Source organism: Ostrea edulis, chromosome 2 (genome assembly GCF_947568905.1).
Source record: "Ostrea edulis chromosome 2, xbOstEdul1.1, whole genome shotgun sequence".
Lineage (NCBI taxonomy): Eukaryota > Metazoa > Mollusca > Bivalvia > Ostreida > Ostreidae > Ostrea > Ostrea edulis.
This window is the reverse complement of record NC_079165.1, coordinates 36004207-36028881: the sequence shown is the minus strand read 5'-3', so window position 1 is coordinate 36028881 and position 24675 is coordinate 36004207. Positions and strand designations below refer to the sequence as shown.

Here is a 24675-nt window from a genome sequence, read left to right as displayed (position 1 = left end):
ATGTTATTCACATTTGGTATGATTGTCTGTGTTGCTTGAATAAGCCTGGAAAAAGCAGTCCTTCATGAAACATGAGTTATCCTTCATAGAACAGTGCAGAATAGTTGAGTAACTAGATGTGACTTTTATCAAAATTTACATTAAGGTACATGTAGTACTCTACATCGTCATAATGGCTGACTTCCTTTAAAAACATGGATGAAAATATCGATATCAGCAATATTTGGCTTTTTCTTTTAGATTTAAATACCTAGCCAAGTAGCTCAGTAGGTTAGAATACCGACTGCTGACCTGTAGGTTGGAGGTTCGAGTCCAGCAGGGGTTTTAATTTTTATCAGATTACCTTCCACTACAACTGTATTTTTTGACAAAATAAAGTAAATTTGAAAATTTTCAACTTCAAAATATTGTTGTACATATCCTCCACTTTTCATCTACGTCAAATTTCTCTGGTGTAGCACACCTCCTTAAGTAACAAGTACATGTATATAACATTTTGCTTTGAAAAATGGATGGTATATGATGGCTTGAAGTAACAAACTGTGTTGTAGTTGACTACTTTGTACTTATCACAAATTACCTAGTACATGTACAGTGTATTAACGATTTTAATTAAAGTTCAACACTCGCTTATCAGGTTGGGATGTATTGTTAAACAATATCATAATCAATAAGCAAATTAGCCAGATAATTAAAATTACTTAAGAAATGAAGGTTTTTATTTAAGCATTAATTGATTTATTTGTTGAAATCATGTAAAAACTTGTATCTTGATTGTGCATGTGTTTTGTCAACTGTATTACATGTAACCATATTTCAAAGTGTAATAATATTTCAGAAGTAGATATTTAATGCAACCTTAAAGGAAAAGAAACCTATGTTGATCGTAAATGAAAATTGAAAGAAAAATAACGTTCTATATTTGCATTTTAGGTCAACTGAGTAAACTCAGGTGACCTATTGCAATTGGTTGTTGTCTGTCGTCGTGCATTAACAATTGAACATTTTTACCTTCTTGATAACTATCATTCCAATTCTTTTCAAATTTGGTATGAAGCATCTTTGGGGCAAGGGGGATATAAATTGTAAATTTCAGAACTCCAGCACCCCTGGGGCCTTAGAAGCGGTGGAAAAACTGCCCAAAATTCACCAATTTTCAAAATTGTTCTCAAGAACCGCACATGTGTAAGAAAAACTAAATGCATGATGATGTAGAGCAGGAAGGCTTCTACCAAAATTGTAAATTTCATGATCCCCGGGGTTGGGGCCAAACTTGGTATATAGTGTTTATGTGTAAAACTTTTAAATAACATTTTCTTTAGTGCTATTAATACTAATTTGAAACTGAATAGATATTTAGAAAGAGCAGGTAGTCTTTTACCAAAATTGTGAATTTGATAATCCCAGGGGTAGGAGTTTTGGTGTGAGGGTGGGGTAAAAATGGTCAGTTATTAAATGTGTAAACAATAGACATTTTTAACTTGATAATTATCATTCCAATTCTTTTCAATTTTAGTATGAAGCATCTTTGGAATAAGGGGGACATAAAGTGTAAATTTCAGGGTTTCTTAGGGGCGGGGCAAAAACTGCCCAAAATTGACCAATTTTCTAAAATCTCCTCAAGAACCGCACATTTTTAAGAAAAACTAAATGCATAGTGATGTAGAGCAGGAAGGGCTCTACCAAAAAAGTAAATTTCATGATCCCTGGGGTAGGGGTTCTGACCCCTTTCCTTTGCATTCAAAAGCATTAATTTTAACCTGTGACATGTTTCATATATTATGGTGCTAATCTTACAATACTACACCGAGTCCAGCAAAAAATTATATATTTAACTGATTGTTGATTATTATGTGCTTTAAAAAGGTTGCATTGTCCTATAATGGAGGCTCCAATACCCTGTTTTTGGGCAAGAAAAGTATATGTACATGTACATTTAAGATACAACCTTCTATCCCCTTTCCTTTCTATTTTTGGATGCACCTCAATATAATGGTAGTGAAACAAGTATGTTACAAGAGAAAGCCAGTTCAAGACTTATAAATTTCTTTTGAAATGTTGATATCAATATGAAATTTAAATTCAAACTTTGCAAAAATAAAATTTCACATAAAACTGCAGGACTAGTGGGATTTGAGAAGGCGATGTTACAGGATGTAGCTTATGCAAACATTTTTACATTGATCGATTGCTGGCTACAAAGTGGGGTTACCCCTGTGGTTATATATAATAAGCTTCGAAAGCTTAAAAGCCCCACATTGAAATGCGGAATCCCTATAAAAATCATGTCTGTCCTTCATCACTTTCGTTGTTGCAAGATATTTTTTGAAGAGTTTTCAACATCAAAGTTTTCATATTTTATACAAAGATAATTGACCATTAGAAGAAAGTGCATACAGATTTTTGGGCCATAAGATCAAAGTTCAAGGTTACTTCAATGTTCTTACTTTATATGTGCTTTCATATTGTGTCTCAGTATTAAAGTTGAAAACTCCACATAGACCTCTGTTTGTCCTTCATTACTTTTAATGACTTGATGTCTTGAAAGGTTTTAAACAAAAATGTTTCATATTTAATGCAAAGATAGTTTATTTTAAAGGAAAACACCTGCAGAATTTTTGGTCTTAAGGTCAAGGTCACAGCAGACCTTTCCACTAAGTATACTACACTTAAAAGCTTTTGTATTTTATACAAAAGAAATGCAGATTTTAAAAAAGAACATTATCACTCCCCTGAGTCATTACAAATGTTAATTAGTACATGTCTATGTATCTGCAGGGTCATTCCTGATCAGGTACAGTCTCGTAATTTTCTGTGTACTTTTGGATTTTACAACTTGGAATTATGCCTTGACCAACACACCCCAGGGATCAAAGCAAACTGCTCGCAATAACAATATTTTTTTGATATGCATCAAACAAATCTGATTGCATTTTTCTGTTATCTTGCATGGGTTGCAAAAGAGTAATGTAGTGGAGGATACAGGATTTCCGAAAAAGGGGCGGGGGCACATCTGAAAGTCAAGTGTTAGCCAAAATACCCAGTCATTATGTGTACCAAATCTGGAGTTTTCATCCATATATGCTAGTAATGCCATGTAAATTTGTATGTGTATAAGAATAAAATCCCAAATGATCACATGATAATCAACAAGTTCCTGCTAGTACTTTTACCTTATGGCTCTTCAGGCAGTTTGTCTTGAACGTTTCAGAGTTACATGGTAACGTTGAAAAGTAAACATTCATTGTGACGTCATAATAACGTCAGGTAGCGGTGTTGACGATTTAATGTCATAATCATGCAGTTATTGTGCCAAAACAATAGTGCAACGTATACCATGATGTTGATGTACGTAGAATAAATGTATTAAAAGCTATTTACAATTAAGTTTATAGGGTTAAAAAGTTTGATGAAATAATCTTTATTTATTAAACAAAGATTTTCATTGCTATTTGGAAGTTTATATTAAAAGGAAATAAAATGAATTTCCCATTTTCGTATTCGGGGAAATGTTCACAGTATGGTGTATTACAGACACTTTGATCTTTGATTTGCTGCTTTGCTTTGCACATATGTATGACCTTGAGTGTCAATTTTAAAGCATTTTAGTTACGATATTGATGAAAGTTTATTTCTGGAGGTTTTAATGATGGAAATTAGGGGAATTACTATATCATACTCAGCATTTAAGAAAAGAGAAAAAGACATCAAAGAAAAGAAACTTTTAGATGAAATCGAAATTTTAGAGTCTGACTCTCCTATTGATTTTGATATTCTAGATGAGAAGAGAGCAGCTCTTGAAAACATTAGAAAAGAAAAGCTACAAGGTCATATGATAAGGTCTCATGCACGTTGGATAGAGGAAGGGGAAAAACCTTCAAAATACTTTTGTAATTTAGAATCCCGAAATTATTTAAATAAAACTATCAAAAAAATTCAGTTGGATACTGATACAATTTACAAACAGTCAGATATATTAGAAGGTGTCAAGAAATATTATGAAGCCTTGTATACTAATAATGATTTTAACTTAATTAATGTCGACCTGGAAAGCATCATCTCAGATTACAAATCTCCTAAGTTAAATACACATGCAACCAAAAAACTGGAGGATGATATTGAAGAAGCAGAGGTTCTTAAAGTATTAAAAAATATGAAAAACAACAAATCCCCGGGTATCGATGGTTATACAACTGAATTCTTTAAAAATTTTTGGAATGACATTAAATATTATGTTGTTAGAGCTATTAATTGTATATATCATAAGAGGGAACTTCCTATTTCGCAAAGACTAGGAATCATTTCATGCTTACCTAAAGGGGATAAACCAAGACAGTTTTTAAAAAACTGGCGACCAATTACACTTTTAAATGTATTATACAAAATTATATCTGGTTGTCTCAGCTTTAGAATTAAACAAGTTTTGGATTATATAATATCCGATACACAGTCTGGTTTTTTAAAAGGTAGATATATAGGGGAGAATACTCGATTTATATATGATATTATGTCATACACTGAAAGAAATAATATCCCAGGCCTTCTAGTTCTCGTTGATTTCGAAAAGGCCTTCGACTCAATGTCATGGTCATTCATATATAAAGTTTTAAAGTATTTTGGTTTTGGGGAAAACTTTATTCAATGGATAAAAATCTTAAACACAAATTTCAGAGCCTCAGTTTTACAGAGTGGCTTTTTATCTGAACAGATTGATATACAAAGGGGATGTAGGCAGGGTGATCCCATTGCACCTTATTTATTCATCCTATGTGCAGAAATTCTTGCAATATTAATTAAACAAAACAAAAGTATAAAAGGCATATGTATAGAAAACACAGAACACAAAATATCGCAATATGCAGATGATTCTTCACTAGCCCTTGACGGATCACCTGAATCGCTTTTTGCAGCTCTAGATACGATAGAATTTTTTTCCAGTTTTTCTGGTCTAAGGATTAATTCTTCTAAAACAAAAATTGTTTGGATTGGTTCAAAGAAATTTTCAGATCAAGTTTTTCACCATACAAGATGGAAATTAGATTGGGGATCAACAACTTTTAATTTATTGGGTATTAATTTTTCAGTTGACCTTACAGAAATTGAAGATATAAATTTCGGAATTCAAATACCAAAAATCGTTGCTCTTACTGAACAGTGGAAAAGAAGGATTCTTACTCCCATTGGGCGGGCTACTGTCATTAAAACCTTGCTTATTCCAAAATTGAATCATTTGTTTATATCACTTCCTACTCCAAAGAAAGAAACAATCTCTTATTTATACAAAATTATTTTTGAATTCCTATGGAAATCTAGTGTAGATAAAGTTAAGAGGTCTGTGATAACACAAGACTATCTATCGGGTGGTATCAAGATGGTTGATATAAGCAATTTTATTACATCATTGAAATGCTCTTGGATTAAAAGGCTTACTAGGTCCAACTGTCAGAAACCATGGATGAATATTTTTTTTGCCATGTATGGAAATGATATTTTAAAGAAATTATATGACTTTGGAGATAGTTTTATTGTGGAACAATTATGTGTTAAAAGCAATGTTTTTTGGAAGGATGTTTTTAATGCTTGGTTTTTTTATTTGAAGACTAGTCAAAATCTTCCAAATATTAAAAATAATTTTCATAATATTCCAGTGTGGTACAATTCTAATATTAGAATTGCGAGAAAACCTGTGTTTTATGAGAAATGGTATGAAAAGGGGATTAAAGCTGTTCAAGATTTTTTTGATACTGATTGTAACTTCCATACCATAGAAAAATTTCAGTGTTTATACAATCTTCAAGAAGTATGTGTAATGAAATACAATAGCATTATTACTGCAATTTCAAAATATTTAAAACGTCTGTCAATTGATAGACACTCAACCAAACAAAATGTTAATCCATGTATGCCTATATTTTTTGAACCAGTTTTATTACATGAAAGATGTTCTAATATTATTTACAATATTTTAAATGCAAAAGAAGATATCCCAACTTCTATGGGCAAGTGGAAAACTGAACTATCTTCATATGGAGTAGATGATATTTCAGTGCAAGATGTGTTTAAAATTTGTTTCAAAACATCTAGTGATTCTTCTGTTCAGTGGCTACAGTTTAGAATTTTACATAGAATTCTTCCTGTTGGTTATTATTTGAAAAACATTATTGTTAAAACAGATGATCTCTGTAGATTTTGTACAAGTAATATTGAAACAATAACACATATTTTTACTTCGTGTAATAAGACCCAAACATTGTGGAGTGAGTTAAGTCTTCATATATATAGAAAAATTTCAGAAAGAATTGGTTTTAATGTGTCAAATATAATATTTGGTGAAATTCCACTGTCTTTAAATAATAAAGCTATAAACTTTATAATTCTATATGCTAAACAATACATATTTATCTGTTTAATGCAGAATAAAGAACCAAATCTTGTTGGATTACTATGTCACTTAAAGTTTAAATATCATGTAGAGAAATATGCTGCAATTCAAGCATTTAAAATACATAACTTTGATAAAATATGGATGAAGTGGGAAAATATTTTTGCAATTGATTAATTATTACTACATGTACTTATCATTATTTTTAGTACATGTATTATTGTTATTATTATTACTTTCACTATTGTACAGCAAGTAACCTAAACCACAGAGAGATGTATGCATGTATGAAAGGTATGTTTGTGTAAGTGTTTGATGTATTGTATGTAACCAAAAAAATAAATAAATTATAAAAAAAAAAAAATTTCCCATTTTCGTATTCGGGGAAAATGTTCACAGTATGGTGTATTACAGACACTTTGATCTTTGATTTGCTGCTTTGCTTTGCACATATGTATGACCTTGAGTGTCAATTTTAAAGCATTTTAGTTACAATTCATTTCTTTCCTTTAAAGATGTCATTTGAGGAGCAGATCATAAACCATAGCTAGCTAAAATATTTTATCAGGGTGGATCTGCTGATAATTGTCCGTTTCCCTATTGGAATCTTTTTATAGAATATATTTTCAAGGACATTTACCTTATAGTTTTAAAACAACCAACGCTATGTATTAAATGGTTGTACAGTCATTATAGCTAGTTTCAAACTGTGTTGTATGAATTAAGATTTTCTGTACAAATAAGGTGACTTTGGGGAGATTGATATCCAATTCTTGTTTCTTGGTTACAATTCAGATTTCAAGATGACCATACTGGCATAGTTGCTAGAGAGTTCATTGAATCATTGGTGTAGGTGGGATCTGTTTGGTGATGTAAGCCGTTCAATAACTTCCAAGGTTTTCTACTTGGCACCTTTCAGATGTGTATGCTACTTTGATGCAAGTTTTTTAGTAATTAAGCATTTGGAAAAAATATACTGCTGTGGATAGAGTCATCGAGTTGTTTGATATCAGGAAAGAAATTAGTCTTTTATGTCTTGTGCCTTAAATTTGTGAGAAAGCATGCTGTTGGGGACCGTAATTTATTTATTTTTGTTTGCTACATGCATTAATGAACTGTAACTATGCATAGTTAATTTTTAAAGGAGTGAAGCTGAATCTAAATGTTGCATATTGAAGCATGTCAAGTTGTGGGTGTTTATTGGAATTGTTGATTATGATGAAAATAAATGTGTTAGGTTTAATCAAAATGACAAGTGTCAGAAATTGTCTTCATGTGTCTCCATGATCTATGTGAAGAATGTGATGTACCAGGGATTTTTTTTAACACAAGATTTCAAGGACCAGGTCCATTCACATTGGGGAAAAAACTGTTATATTTGCATGGTTAGAATTGGGAAAACACCATCTTCGCTAGCGAAGATGAGAAAACACTGATCTAATTCTTTAAAAAGTTTAAGAAAGCAAAACTAATTGAATTATCTACCAATTTAAGCAAACTTCAATTTCTTGTTTTAGTAGTAAAGAAAGATGGAAATGTTCTAGTAAAGCCTTGACACTCACTGGCACTGTAAAATTTTAACAAAGGAATTTAGTATTGGCCTTTAGTATAAGTAGTGACCGAGTCACTAAAAAATAGAACTTGAATCGCAACATTTTGAATACTGTGGTTTCTGGTTTCCATTGAAAGGCTTTGATCTGTCACTGTCAAACCCATGTTCAATCTCGGACTTGTTCTCTTGTTGATTTTCTACTTGTTCACTTGTCAAGATGGTCAAAGGACATAGGTTTCATTAAGATATAAGAATATAGACTAGTATTATATATTATCCTTTAATCTAGTTTTAGGACAAAAGTATTTTTAGTTATATGCAACATTTTTTCTCACAGACAGATTTATGAAATACCGATCTCGTACATAAATGCAATATGGATACAGACATGGGTAAATACTCAAAGTATCCCAAGCGGTGAGTTCTTGACAAAATTCAGCAAAAAAACCTTTGATTTGTGATCTTTTTTTCTTAACATCATTTGGGAATTTTTTTGGTGTCATTTTGGGAAAAGCACCTGTTTTTCAGCATTGAGAATGATGTCGAATATTGGTACTCTGCAAACCCTAAAAAAATCCCTATATACTACATGTACATGCAGTGTTTTATGTATGCTTGATGGTATAGTTTAAACAAACTCAGATTTACTGTCAGTCTAAATTTGGTTTATATTTGGACTACAGTGAATAACAAAAGGGTTTGTTTATAGATTTGTTACATAATAGATAGATATGCAAAAGTAATTATGATTTTATTAATGGATCATAAATTTATTGTGTATGACATCGCAAACAGTTAATTCCTGTGTCTACCATGATGAAATTTGTTGGCCATATTGATTTAAAAAATCTTGCGATTAACATGATTTTAAGATGTAAATTTGTAAACGCTGTAATTCCTCGTTCATATATTTCTGAACATGCTGAATACAATTCAAAGAATCACCTGCTTTGTTAGATCACCTGAGTAAACTCAGGTGGCCTATTGCAATTGGTTGTCGTCCGTTGCCGTGCGTTAACAATTGAACATTTTTAACTTCTTCTTAATAACTACTAGTCCAATTCTTTTCAGATTTGGTATGAAGCATCATTGGGACAAGGGGGACATAAATTGTAAATTCAGGACTTCAGCACCCCTGGGGCCTTTGGGGTGGGGCAAAAACTGCCCAAAATTCACCAATTTTCAAAAATATATCAAGAACCACACACATGTAAGAAAAACTAAATGCATGGTGATGTAGAGTAGGAAGGCCTCTACCAAAATTGTAAATTTCATGATCCCAGGAGTAGGGGTTCTAACCCCAGGGCGAGGTAATCTTAGATAATGGATAGAGCAGGTAATCTTTTACCAAAATTGTAAATTTGATTTTCCCCTGGCGAGTAAGGGTTCTGACCCCAGGGTGGGGCCAAACTTAGTACATAGTATTTATGTGTAAGTTTGCTGATGCTGTATAAAATCTTACTAAATGCATACTTAAGAATAGCAGAAAAGGATGTTCAAAAACTGAATTTCATAACCCAGGGTTATGACTTTAGGATGAGTCCAAATTAGTCATATCTTTTGATGTTTTAATGTTGATACACCTATTATTTAAAGCCTTTCATTTTGAGGGCAGTGAAGTTTTAAGAACACATCTTGTTTTATACTGTTGGTGAACATTAGAATTTAGCTTAGATATTCAGAACAGGAAATTTTTTCTAGATTTCATGGCCCATGGAAGTAGTGATACTTTTTCACTAGTATTCAGCTGACCAATAAGGCCTGTGGGTGTCTTGTTATATGTCATATTCCAAATTAGGAAAATGCATGGATCATCATCTTCATTACTGAATACCAGAAATATAATTTTCAAGGCTAGAAATGATTGTTGTTGTATCTACCCCTTCATATGCTGTAACAGTTCACTGCTTTACAGGGATATGGTATATGCTTGATTCTGAAGATAACCCATGCTTAAAAAGAAATAACAAAATTGCATGGAGAAAGAGTTTAGGAAGTTTGGGGGTGACCAGCAGGTGTCCATTGTGGGCTAATCAGTGCTTGCATGCCATGGCATCTGACTTGAGGGGAAATATAATAAACAAATTGGATTTTAAAAAACCTTTCACACATTTAATGTGGCTGAACCACGGGATAACTACTATAAGCGAAACATAAGAAATGAGTAGGAGGGCATTGTGCCTGGTATGCTGGAGGTGTCAGGCCTGTTTGACATGCATTTTATTATTACAACCACAAAGAAAGAGTCTAAATCAACAGAATAATGACTAAATAAATATCTTGTAGTGTTATCAGCAGTCATTTTGCCATATCATTTCAGCAACATCGTATCAAAAGGTCTTTCTTGCTGTAGAAATTTATACCTTTTTAAAAGACTGTATAAACTATATTTTATTTTGTTTTGCAAGGATAAAGTATGGGGTCCTTACGGTTGGAGGGGTAGAAAACAGGTGTATGAGGAGGAAGTCTGTGTGGGTGACCGCTATATTCCCTAGCTCGTTTACAATGAGAGATTAAATGCACAGATGGTACGGTACATGCACAGTGTATTAAAGTAAATTATAGAATTGAATTGATTTAGTCTTTGAATGAGATGTTCTAATTTGAAAGAAGGGGCCAGACCAGTCATCAGAGTGGGAGGGAATGTTTACATCAGGATTTAAATGTTTTATCAGAATCCATACTGGGGTCCTGACACCAATGGCATCTATGTCATATATTTCTTTTTAATGTGTACAATATGATACTATAAACCCACAGTCTTTAACTGTCTTCCACCCATCCATCAGTCATTCAATATTCCTAGACTTAGAGGCTTCACGTACTAGCAGTCTGGTGCTCCCACATTGCAAATAATGATCAACATTGATTTAAGAATTTTTGTGCTTGTTGCTAATGAACTAAGAGTTGGACATTTCATAGGATGATTGCGGTGTTTTTCTGTAAGAAATTTAGAACTTTAGTAATCTACTAAAACCAATCTGAGATATTTACTTAATCTTTCTAAATGTTTACATCAGTTTAATAGGCTGAGCTCCTCTCATTGGCAATATGGCATAATGAAGATTTACAGCAGCTATCTGTTTATATACAACCCGATTAAGTCCCAAGCAACCTCTGTTTCACCTTTTCCCACTTCACTTTGGCGACATGGATGTTTTTTTGTCTGCAGGTAGTTACACTTTGTCACAAGATGTTGAACCTATGGTGTAAGCAGAGCAAATTGCTGACATTTGGCTGCCTCAACAAAAATTTCATTCATAAAAATTATTACAATTTTGCTAAGGTATTTCTAGTTTAATGATACATTTATGTACAGTACAACCTCAATTCACCTTATCATCGATGTAGCTTATTTACAACAAACTGAAAAAATTATTACAGAGTCTTAAAACTAAATTGATACAACAGCATGATTGGACCAAATGTACTTTTTCATTTTGTCTATCCATCTGTATATATGGTTTAACTGTCAGTACTAGTGCTACAACTTGGGTGACTCAATATTCACACTGTTATTGGTTCAAAGTAGAAAAACTGTGTTACTTAATATAGTTTGATTTAATTAGTACAAGTAATTGATTGATTGATTGTATCTTGCTTAACGTCTCACTCGAGAATTTTTCACTCATATGGAGACCGGTGAAGGGCTTCAAATTTAGGCCTATGCTCGGCGCTTACGGCCATTGAGCAGTGAGGGTTCTTTAGCGTGCCACACCTACTGTGACACGGGTCATCCGTTTTTAAGGTCATCTCCGAGGACCTGTGACATTCACATCTGATGCCGAGCGTTTGGCGATGGAACTGTCACTACCTGTTTTAACGACTTAGGTGTGTCGCGGCCAGGATTCAAACCCCGGGCCTTCTGCATGCGGGGCGAACGCTCTAACTTCTCGGCCACCGCGGCGGTCCTAATTAGTAATTAGTAATAAAAGAAAATATACAATTGCTGCCACCTTTTAGCTTGCTGGGATGAATGCCTGAAGAGCTATAGTCATGATCACCAGTGTCAGTGTCAAATTTTAAGGGAAAGATTTAACCTTAGCTACATCTTTTGAACCAAGGGGATAAGGCTTTGATATTGCACATATAGATTCCTCATGAACAGACCTTAAAAATTTATCTTTTGGTACCAAGACGTTTGATCTAGTGACCTTTACCTTTGACTTTGACCTACTTTTCAAAAACTTTAACCTTGGTTCTATCTATTGAACCAATGGGATAGGGCTTTTATATTTCAAAATAGATTTCTTATGAACAAGCCTTTTCATTTGGTGCCAAGACTTTTGACCCAGTGATCTTTAGTTTGGACTTTGACCCACTTTTTAAAAAACTTTTACCTTAGTTATTATATCTTTTGAACCAAGGGGTTATAGAGTAAGTAGTCAAGCTTCCTGCCAAGCCATGTTGTTTTCTGACAACTCTTTGATAAAGACGTCCAGCATATATATGTCAACATTAGCAAAATTGCACATTTTCACTATAATCATCTTAATGAAAATGCATTAAAACTGGTTAAAATGACAAAAAATTTGATTTTAACAATTTCAAAATACTAAGAGTTGCGTGGACAGATTGTTTTTGGTACATGTATGTTCGTCTGATTGTCCACAGAACCTTTAACCTGGGTCGTAACTTTTGAATGGATGCAGATAGGGCTTTTATATTTACATGTGAATTCTCAAGACCAGAATTATTGATCACGTAATTAACACTTTAACCCAGGCCTGGTTAGTGATAGGGCACTCATATTTCACATGTGTGTTCCTTGTGACAAGACCTGGCTTTTGTTGGGTACCAGAATAACTTTGCTGCCATACAGGGACATCAGTGTTTCACAAACACATCTTGCTCAGTATCAAATAGTTTACCAAATTTAACAAAATTCCCACAAAAGATATGTTTATCATGCACAAAGTTGAATCTGCAGTTAAATATTTTGCAAAAACCTGACATCATACAAGGGTGGAGTTACATGTACATTCATCGAGCAACATGCTTTGACGTAAATGAAAATTCAAATGCTGAAATAGCTGCTGTAATCATGTTTATAAAATTATGATCTTTTTGTTTTGACATTTTGGGGTCTTGTGGGCATAATTGTCAAATTAGATGAAATTGATAACATTGCCATGCAAAACATTTTTTTGCATAGCTTTTTTGCAGAGGAAAGTTTATATTTCAATCATTGAACAATATGTTGAAAATTTTGAAGAAAAAAAGTAGCATTTTAATTTGATCATTGTGAAAAATTTACTATCCTATACTTGCTGAGAAAGAAGCATTATATTTTTATTTATAGTAGCTTATCAGTTCTTGGCACTAGCATTCATATCATTCATTCATATTTCCTGGATATTTCAGTTTTATGAATAAACATCAAAAGTACAATATTTTTAGGAAATATAAATAGATATACATGAAATTGTATGTTAGGATAAAGATCTCAGATTGCTTATCTTAAAATCATTCACCTTGCCCAGTGGGTATCTTGTCTGATATTGGATGAAAATCAAGGTTAAAAAAATCATAACAATCTTCCCAGAAAGAAAAAAAAATCCGGTAGGAACAGATGATTGGCAGAGCCGAAGGGTTGTTTGGTCAAGTGCTTTATGATATATATCCTCTATGAAGCAGGTGCCCCTAGTGTAAGCACTGGTAAAGCATTGGCTCTCCCAATGAAAAACTTAGTCTAGCATGAAGTCTGAGAAAAAGCAATAAGCAGCTGTATGGTTTGTCTAATTTGTAGCTGTAGTTGGAGGGCTTTATGAGATAAAGCAGTAAGGTTAGAAGCTTTGAATTTGTTGGTGGTGATTGACATGTTTTCTAGTAGCAGTTCTGATTCCCGTGCCTCTCGCTACTACTACCTGTGTGTCTGATGTATCAGTGACTATTGAATTGTGAATCGGATACTCAAATTGTCAGGGTGAGAAAGGTTAAAACTAGAGGACTGAATTTATTGGAAATTGTGTGTAACTATAGTCTATACATGGTGCTCCTGTTATGATGGAAATGGACAACGTTTCTGAAATGAAGATGATAGAGAGTTCATTAAACTAAGACTTGACAGGTGTGTTAAACTAATAGACCCTGTGTGTCACCAGAACCGAGTTCCTCACTTTGAAGATGCCTTTGGGTTCATTCAGTATTGAAGATACATGTATGTTATTGTCTGTTGTAAGACAATTAAATGACAGCTGATTTCTGATTAATGGACATTCTAATGGTAATGGCATACTATATATGATATAGTTAGCTCCATTGTGATACATTAGTGCTATCTATTGGCATGGAATTGGATATTCTATTTTATTTACAACTGGCTCTTTCAATATTGAGTGTTCTGTTTTCAGTATGCCCAAGTCAAAGCTACTGGAGCACATTTTATTATTTTTACAAAAGAATTCCTGATAAAAATGTATTGAATTTTTACATTCCAATAATGGTTTCTTTCATATGCTGTATGTTAATCAATTAATAAGCATTAGCAAGAGAAAGGAGTCGTTCTGGTATGCAAGTTGATGATCAGTGTGTTAATGTGTACTTTTTGTAAAGTTAATGCATCAATTTATTGCTTGGTTGCCTCACAATGGCACTACAGAGATAGGATCTCCATAAGTTTTGTTTTACACAGTCAAGGAAAAAATGTTTAAACATCACTGTTTTGCCTCATAGAAGGATTTCATGACAGTCGGTATCTTCTTAATCTTTTTGAAGTTTTTTAGTGACTTTAAATTATTTTCTTTCCAGGGGTTAAGTAATTTTAATTTTATTGTCGTCTGGAGGTCTTGCAGTATTTTGGAAAGAAAATAGATCCAGTTGATATTGAAATAGTAAGTCTGAATATTTATTTTTTTGAAAATGGACAATAACGATATTTAGTTGATTAGAATATACATGTACCTGGGGATACTAGATGTACATAATGCCTGTGATTTACTGTATATAGTGTGACTTTTATCATGGGCGGAGAGACAGATGCAGGGCGAAGTGGACTCTATATGTGTTTTGATTAATGTTCTACAAACAACAAAAAGTTGTCCACAACAAAACTAGTATTAAAAAAGCTGCTTTTACCTCCACATGTGTGTAACCTGTATTTGGAGGTAAATGGCAGAGTTTGCAAGAAATGGTCTTCCGAGGTTGTGACTGAAATCTGTAAACAGTGTGGTGGTGTTGACGCCCCTTATTGGTTTGTTTGTACTGTTCTAATCATTTAATACCCAATACTGATAACTCTGAAGGTGGACTGCAATCATGGTGACCTTTACTATTACAAGTTGACTTTAACGGAGGCCCTGCTAACAGGGTCAGTGCTTACCAATTCACAAGTTTCGATTTTACCTTGAAAATGAGTTGGCATTTACTGTGCACTACTCTCTATTAATCATACATTCTTGCAGTGTGATGGAACAAGGTCAGATTCTAATTTAATTAGGACTGGTTTTCAGATTTGTGTTAAGGTAGGAAATATATGTCTAATTATCCCAGTGTCTTAGCATCTGTTAAGTGTTGTAAGACTGAGTGTATTGATTTGAAGGAAGAAAAACCAGAAAATTTGATCAAGCACTGGTGTATTTCATAACCATGTCTTCTTCAGAGGGAACTATTTTACAGAAGTTGAAAGAAAATTGATTTTCAAGTGTGGCCTGTGTAGGACAGGAACATCTGTCTTTGTTGTGGCAAATGTCTTCTACAGCCATTGTCCAGTAATGATGTTGATTAGATTCTGCTGGAGCAAGGTTTACAGAACAGGACCATTGTGTCAACAATGGCTTAGCTTCAGCAGGAACTGGTCAATGCATGTTATGTAATGCTTTGGTACAGCTTGAATTTTGATAAAGCCCAATGCAAACATGACTAAGGTGGAGTCAATTTGTTTGAATTACTGAAATGACTGGAGTTCTTGAATTCTATTGCACAAACTGTTTACTGTATGAAATCAAGATTGCAAGGTTTTTTAATGAAATTCTATCTCTTTTCTGCAGATGCCCTTGCACCAACAGATTAATCTGCCAAAAGGAACTTTTTGTTTTAGGAGTTGATTTTTACAGAGAACTTATATTACTTGGATTTTATATAGAACTTTGTAAAGACAAGGTAAGATATTTTTAAGATTTGAAATCGTTACTGTTATTCTCAGCTGTCATTAATTTTTTTCTCAGTAAAGTTTGTGAAATTACAAAAATATCTACTGAGAATACTGTATGCATTTAGGAGGAACTTTTATTCCAGCAGATAAATTGTATGACAATAAAAACTTTTTCATATAGTGAACTTACATAATACTGTTGGAAGATTATATATACTCAAGGAGGGGAAATAATCTAATTGGCCATTTCCTTATCGATTGAATTCAAGTGTAAACAGGTTTTTATATTTAAGCCGTAGGAAGTGCAGCCCTCTCCATGTTTAATCTGCATGTCACTAGATCAAAATCAGTGTAGTACAAACTGGAAAGCTTTCATCCCTGTATCCCCTCCATGAAAGTTCCCAGGACAGTAAACATTCCTGAGAATTCAATTCCAGATGTCAGTATGTCTATAGAAAACTCCTCATTTCAAAGCTTAACCGGAAAAACTTCAATTACTATATATATATTCATTTTCTTTAAAAAAACAATGACAACTCTTCAATGTAAGCTTTGTAAGATTGGTATACAATTTCTTGATACTGGTTCAAAAATATTTGAATAATTCAAAAATAGTTCCAAAATGATAATGAATTATTATACAAAGTATTTAAAATTTTAGAAAAAAAAAAATTAAGATTATGAAGTGTCAGACTGTTGAAAGCTAAAGATGCTGGAGAAAGTACAGTATGCAATCATAAAGTATGGTAAACCATCAAATTTTTGTCTTAAAACTATAAGCAAATCATCCTAATTTTGTATATCATTGCAGTTGTTTTTTGGGGGTTTTTTTGTTGGTTTTTTTTTTTACAGATTAATTCACTTTTAAAGTAGTCATTGAACAACCTAGCACTTTTGTTAGGAATATGAACTTACTGCTTAAAGGGGGATTTTAATTTCCTGTGGTATCTCTTTGAGATTTATTTTTAGTCACCATAGATACATAGGTCAGACTTCAGTTTACACCTGTAATTATAAAGTAACAGATCATGGAGAACCTGTGTAGTTTGGCTGATGGTACAGGTGTATTCACTTGACACATGACGTGTCATATTTCTCATTTAATGCGACATTTGACATTAGTATTTTCCTTATATTATCCACAAATAATGAAATATGGACATGTGCAATTCTAGCTGAATTAATGATAGGTAGGAATAATGACTTATATTAATCTGCATTAATTACATTCTGGTTCATGGAGTAACTGACCATTAGACTGATCATTAGAGTGATTTGACTGTGTGAAGATGAATGGTAATATCCCCATGAAAAGGCTATAACTGACAAATTTAGATGGCCATTGTGTGAAGCTGGTCTAAACATGTACAAGTACAATGTGTATGTACATAGTGACTATACAGTGATTCTAGAAGTATTGTCTGCTTTTGACCCATTGAATACAGGAACGGTCTTCTCTACCTGTAAGTGATACCTTCTTTGTTTATAATCTGTGTTGTGGACATTTACATCTATCCCATTTAACAGCTCATTAAACTCCAGTGACCACACAGTGTCGTATGCAAGCTGATTTAATGGAGTTGGAATACTGTTTGGTCTGATAAATGTGTTGACACCTCAGTTAGATTGATATCTAATATAGCTGTTGGACATTGGGTCCAGGAGGTTGGTTCTAGAGGAAAGATTATACCTGTTCATTCTGTTAAGTCAATACAAACCATTTCAAAACTGCTTGGCCATTACAAAGTCGATTTTCAATCTAATGGTGCTGTAAAGTCATTGGTCCTTATCTCTGATACTGTATATAAGTAAATTGTAAGGTCAAGGTCACACAGGTAGATAAAGGGCCCTAAAGTCAGGATTTGATGTAATTAATTCTGCTGACCCAGTGCCTGGAGATTAGTAATACACTGTCAACAGTTTCAGGCCATAGGGACCTGTGGAGTCAGAAATAGATTTAACAGTGTCTAAGTAAGTTTTAAAAAAATAATGTGTAACACTGAGCTCCTAAACACTCTACAAGCCACATTTGTTTTGCTTGATTCATGTAACTTGTTATCAAAAGAGGAAGTACCTGGATGATTTGGGGGTTGAAAAGGTCAAGGTCAGAGGAAGAACCTATTGATTTTGGGGTCAAATGGTTAAAAGTCAAGGTTACTATATGAGACTTTATAGAAAAAGCTTGTAGACTGAGAAGGGATATACCCCCACCTTGTGGAGCTCTTGTGTTTTTTTAAAGAAGAATAATAAAGTTTAAACATAAAATTAATAGTTTAAACATATGCCAATTGATATTTTAATTAAAATTGACATAGTAGTTAATGAAAACCTACAAACTGGAAATTCTTCTTTACAAAATTGATGAAAGAGTTAATTTATAGAACCCTACAAATTGGAAATTACCCTCTTTTTCAAGTTGTTAGTTAAATCAGCATTTGAATTATTTTCTTTAGCAATCTCTCATTGCAAATTGTGATAATTGATGCTAAACAACAATAAAATTGTACTTAAATTAAAGTTAATTCACCTTATAAATGAAAGGATGTGTCTACTTTTTATGAATTTGCAAGAAGTGGGATTACCATGTGTAATTGCTCTCTCTCTACATCTGCATTAATTTTAGGTATTCCACCCACTAATTCTCCCTGAATTAGCTTGCTAGTCCCATACCAGAGAATTTAAAAATTTTGCACTCTGTCCATCTGTCAGTCCGACAAATTAGTTTTCCACACTTTTTTATAATCATTGCCATATATGCATGAAGTTAGCGTTCTATTTTTGTCAAAAGATTTTTCTACCAGGAATACTCTCAGAATGCTTGTTATCTATATTTCAAGGGACTTTACAGTGATAATTTTTCTTTGTTTTATTTAGCTCTATGACATGTTTCCTTTCTTAGAATAACAAGAATTAATTTGAAGTTGGAGTATTTTTGTACAATTTTGCTAGTTAAGCTGACAACTGTGGGAGTTTAGGGCAGGTGTTTCTGCATGCATGTAGACATGCAACTGTTGTGCAGGTGTTAAGTACATGTCTAGCCTTCCATCACACCAAAGATAACATACTGACAAGCTTATTTTGTCATAAAATGGACTTTTAATGCCTTAAAAACAGTATATCTTTTTATTGATCTTGCATATTTCCTTAAGTGAAATGTTTGACCTTTATTTTTGAATTCATAAACACAATAGTCTTCATTTAAGTTTGTCATGCAAAGTAAAAAGATCGAAGAACCACCTCAAATTCCATTCACTTAGGAATCGGTTGTAAGTTCCAGGAACCAATTTTCTTGCAGACACGGCTATTTAAGTTCAGTGGCATATGGGAGAGAGCAATTATACTGAGACTTGTTTACATGTTTTCCTCTGCAAACCCACTTTACCTTGAAATTGAAAAAAAAGTTGGTGATTGTTGCTACAGCGAGGGACAGGAACAATTTGTTGGTGAGAATCGTAAGAATTTCATTGAGTATTGCCATTGCTCACCATCACTGAAAAATAACTTCAGCGGAAGATAGCAGGGGATTAGCACTCACTGCATTCATTAGCTAATGTCAATTAGAATATATTTTCTGCCAATTTAGTGCTTTTATTCCACTTTTCTTATTCCATGTTTATCTGAAATCTGTCCTTCGTTATTGGTTAAATATGATCATGGAAATTAATTCAAAATGCTTCCTGAAATACCTAGCCATGGACCTTTAATTACCTTAATTATGGCAGAAAATCACCTGGTGTTATCAGACTCTGTCTCTGAAGTTGACAAACATCAGGAAATAGTGCAGGTTCAGATTTCTCTGGAGATATTTCCTTGTATTATCTGTAATAGTATTATATTGGCCAAGGACCACCTTAGCAGTAGCTGAAGGTGTCAAAAAGCCTTATCATGGAAAATTCTCGTTAGTGGCATCCTCCACCTCCCTCTGATACAGCTATTACCAAGCTGTCTTAATCTCTCTTCTGTAATAAAGTAAACTACAGTAATGATAAATGAAATGGATAGTGAAATTGTAGATAGGAAGGCTTTGAATTGCCCTGAAAGACAATAGATTGTAAAGCACTTCACTTCTACATTGACATGGTAATGGCAAGGGCATATATGATCTATTTGTGAGATAGGCAGGTATGAAAGTACATGCCACAGATTGGGGTGATAGTTGCCAAGGTCATAAGTAACTCAAATTGAATGTGCTTGTGGAAAAAGGGGGGGGGGGGGTAATTCCAATGAAAGTCTGTAGTTGACACACGAACTCTGTAGGAACATTATTTCAGTGTATTGTTCCTGTCAGCAGTCAATCCTATGAACTCAGGATTATTGAGACAGTCAATGTTCAGAGAATATGGAATTGCTATTTGTTGCTTTAATGGAACTCTAACAGAATTTTGTCCTTAATTCAGATCATTCAGACCATTATTCTACCAATGACTCATTTCCCTTCTCTTTTCCTGTGATTTGAAGTCACTTTTAAAGTGTATTCTATGGAGATTTTAGCCGATAATTTGTATTAATGATAGCTAGGATCAGCAATCTCATCCTTCATGATGGACAGTTGACCAATAGTCAGACAAGCATTAGCATAAAATCTGAATTTAATGCAGTTAAGTGCAGCAAATTTTGATGGTCTGGGATGATTTAATTATCTTGTCCTTTCCTAGGAGACTTGATCATCACTGGTTATACAGAATGGAGTATTGTAAACTCACTGTCATTGTGATGCAGTTAGTAAAGAAGTAGGTATGGTTACTACAATAGTTTAGCCTTCAAAATAGCCAGGAGGTGCCACAGAAATGACCAAACTGTAATCAAGTAAAAGACGGCAAATTTAGATCAGTGCATTTTACCATGAAATATTCATTTGACTAGGACTTCCTAAATATGTCTTAACCAGTGTTGGTTGCTTAGTGGTTAGTGCTCACTTTATGATCATGAGGTTGTGAGTTTGAGCACTGCTCATGCCATGACCACATCAAACATGGGTTGTGGTTGATCCTTTGCCAAACGCTTGACATGTAGAAGTGGGAATCAAGGGTCATTTGGATATACATGTATTTATATTACAGATCGCATTTTCCTCTTTGAACCAATCAATTTCAGCGCACGACACAATCCGTTCATACAGTACTAGTATTGACTATGAACGGATTATGAACTAGTTTAAAGCACGCGAGTGAGAGAGCGTACTATGATTTGAAAAAATACAACATGTGTTACAAAGATCTCGCAAGTCACACCTCGGATTAAGGTTGTGAACTTATGTGGATTATCATCCCAATATTGCTGTCTCTTACCTCCAAAATACAGTGCTTCGTGCATATGTTGATAAAAGGCAGGTTGAGATGATGTGTGACGTCATGTCTTTGTGTTGATGTACGTCACAATACGACTGTGACAGAGGTTAGGAGTTCGTTTTATGCAACAAAATAGAAGCAATGTAAACAAACGATGATTTAGTAAATGAATATAAATATAAGAAATGAATAGCACTTCAGAGCTGTTCATGATCAATATGATCGGATTTGGATTTGAGGCAAATTCTCTGTGAATCGCTAGCGCGATTCACAGAATTTGCCTCAAATTCAAATCCATTCATACTGACCATAAACAGCTCAAGAGTGATGTTCATTTCTTAAATGACCTTTTAAAAAACCGAAGTTCCCATGTTGTGGCAGGCATTGGCACATTAAAGAACTCTTAATGTTACTGCCCTGAATGCTAAGTGTAGTTCTAAATTTATGTTACTTCACCTTCAGTTGGTGCCATCTCAATATAAGTGAAAAATTCTCAAAGGGACAGAAAACAAACAAACCTAAACATTTTGGATGAATATTGATGAAAAACAGGTCCTTGCATAGTACTGTTTTATAGAGTGCTGGACTAGAGGTATTTGAAAAGTACAATAGAATTTATAAGATAACAACCTGTATATATAAATTTGTTGTTTGATGCTTCATTACTCAGGAACCTTTTCCTAAAGCAAGTATTCTACTGAAATGCTCATTTCCTTGTGTTCTTCCAGCAAATGAGAAAAATTGGTCTGAATTTTGATGTCACATGTATCATTGCAGGAAATTTGATATATTGCTCACTTTTCTGTCTCTGATCTTTCATATAATGGGGAAAGTGCTCTTCATTTTATCCAGTTTTGGGGCCAAATGTAAGCACTACTATATCTTGTTCTTTATTGCCAAAATGGTGCCCAAACATCAGATTGCATGGCAAACTGAGATAATGTTACAAACAGTGTTGAAATGAAAGGGAATTTTTTTTGGCTTGGCATTCAGATTGAAAGTCAATGCATGGGTGTATTTTCCAGAACATCATTGCATGTATGTATTTTCCTGTATTAGCTATAGTTTGGGTTCTCGTCCTTCCATTCATTCACATACTCATCAGTTGCCTAGTTATGACATTAATATGATTTGTTACTCATGATTTGGTGCTGAGATCAGGAGATGTAACAGATTTAGGGTCAGTGTATATCTCAAATGTTCTCTGAATTATCAACTATTTTGATGATTATCACATCTCTTAGCATGAGAACATCATGGTAACCCAGATCTGTTATTTTTGAAGAATAAATATAAAGGAAATATCGAGTTACGCTTTAACTCATTCTGATTTTTTGTAAAAAGTAGATATGTTAAGTGTTTTTAGTACAACAATTCAGACAGGGTATAATCTCCAATTGTTTCCATAGGCAAGTTATTTTTTCCAGGTGCAAACAAGTGAAATCTGTACTCTAAATGACCAAAGACTTAATACATATGTATATAATCGTAAAATGTCACACAAATGACTAATGTCATTATGAAATGGTGTTATTTATACCTTGATACTTCAGTATTTTCAGTTCATTTTTCTCAAATGACAAATGGCTTTTAAATGTAAAGAGACAGAAGTTTAAAAATTTCAAATTTCATGGCAATGGAAATACTTATTACAAATTATTGAGAATTTGATACTTTCACACCTGTGCCGTAGGCTTTGATTATGGTTCTTTCTATCCATTGACTGAAATTCCTTGATGCCAATTTCACAAGCTTTAACATACTTATACTCTTGCACAGTTTACCTGTGTAAGGATTTGAGTCTGCAGGTAGGCGCCTTTGAAACTTGTTATGTTGTGTGGCATATGTATTCAATATATTGCAAATGTGGAAGTAGTTTAAGTGTAAATCTCCTGTATTCCTCTTTGTCGGAGAATAGGGAGGAAACTGAAGGTTAGTCACTTCCTATACAGTTATTGATTCTATGTCAAAATTAGCCTGTGGGGAGATTAATTATTTCACACATGCAATAAGAGGAACCCACATGCATGCGTCTTACATTTATAGAATCTTATTTATGCAGAAAATGCCCCTCATAATTTATACTTCTCAATACTTAATTCAGTAAAAAACATTCTTCCCACATTTCAGTCAGCTGGTGGTAAATTTTTGAGAGATTTACACATTACATGGTAAATGAATTTGCATCTTGGAATGAATTCCAGTTTAAGATTCTTTTCTGATGCTGATGACACAGGTATCTATTAAAATTATGCATTCATCGTATCACTTGTTTAGAGGCATTAATTTCCTGAATAGGGATGTCTAATGTAGTGTCATGTTTTACTATCAGGGGGACATCATTTGATCCTCTGAAACACAAGATGCCACAGCCCTGTAGGGAATTTGAATTTATGATTTTGCACAAGTTCATGCAAATAAGTCTCCGACTTTTTATGCAAGATTTGATAGTCATTGGAGGAGTTAAATTGATGAATACAAAATAGTGGTTTGTGTGATCACACTTTGATCGTTGTGATGTTCTTTACGAATCCCCGCACACCACACAAGAAATGATCATCAAGAATCATGATGTTACCTATAAACAGCAGAGACAGGTGTTGAGACCTCTGGGAGTTCGAGGTTGGGTGCTTTGTGAAGCTTCAGGAACATCTACCACACAGCAAGACTTTAATCATGTTTAGTGACGAACAAATGATTCCTTATGAAATTGTCATAGATCAGTTTTCACAGAAGCAGCATAGCACAATGAAGGCATTGCGTGCTCAGGTTTACTCTATGTCCATTAGGGTGACATTTTCGGAGGAGTTAAAGTTGAATAATTACAGATACTATGCGAGATAATGAATGTTAGCACGTGTAAATGAGTACCCACACACAATAGCTAATGGTGCCGCATTGTGAAAGAAAAACATTTATGTGGTATAAAATTGGGGGTATTATGACAGAGTTCAGAAACATGATCCCCAGTGTCTAATCTTGTTGTAGGATATTTACTAGTTAGAATTTAATTAATACACTGAAGAAACAGACATTCAGCTATGTTATTGTCGCTTTTCAAGTTCTATATCTGACATTATTTTGTAGCATTTTCATATGTAAGCTCCCATACACAAATGCAGAAATCTTGTTACGGGCAGTAGCAATTATATGTACAGGCAATTTTTTAAATTTAGTTTTCAGGCTACTGACTTCAGAGAGCATGCTTTGACAGAGGACTGAAGTTGACAATGTCATGGGAAGCCAGACCATTGAGGATTATGCAGCCTTTGAGTTGTATCTACAGCAAGCACAGGTAAACATACAGCCTCTCAGGTATTGCAGGGATTTACACAGACAGGTATTCTGATATTAGGGATAC

General features: G+C 33.8%; 1 protein-coding gene across 1 annotated transcript in view; it reads left to right on the top strand.

The window, feature by feature from the left end:
• Window positions 1–13722: 13722 nt before the first annotated feature.
• The window catches only part of LOC125679016 (rho GTPase-activating protein 7-like), an 82328-nt gene continuing 71375 nt past the window's right edge, over window positions 13723–24675 (top strand). Inside the window, exons 1-4 of the mRNA XM_048917885.2 lie at window positions 13723–14160; window positions 14685–14767; window positions 15923–16034; window positions 24491–24609. Of these exons, the coding sequence (XP_048773842.2) occupies window positions 24550–24609 (60 nt within the window). The 5' untranslated portion in view covers window positions 13723–14160; window positions 14685–14767; window positions 15923–16034; window positions 24491–24549. The remainder of the gene's footprint in view (window positions 14161–14684; window positions 14768–15922; window positions 16035–24490; window positions 24610–24675) is intronic.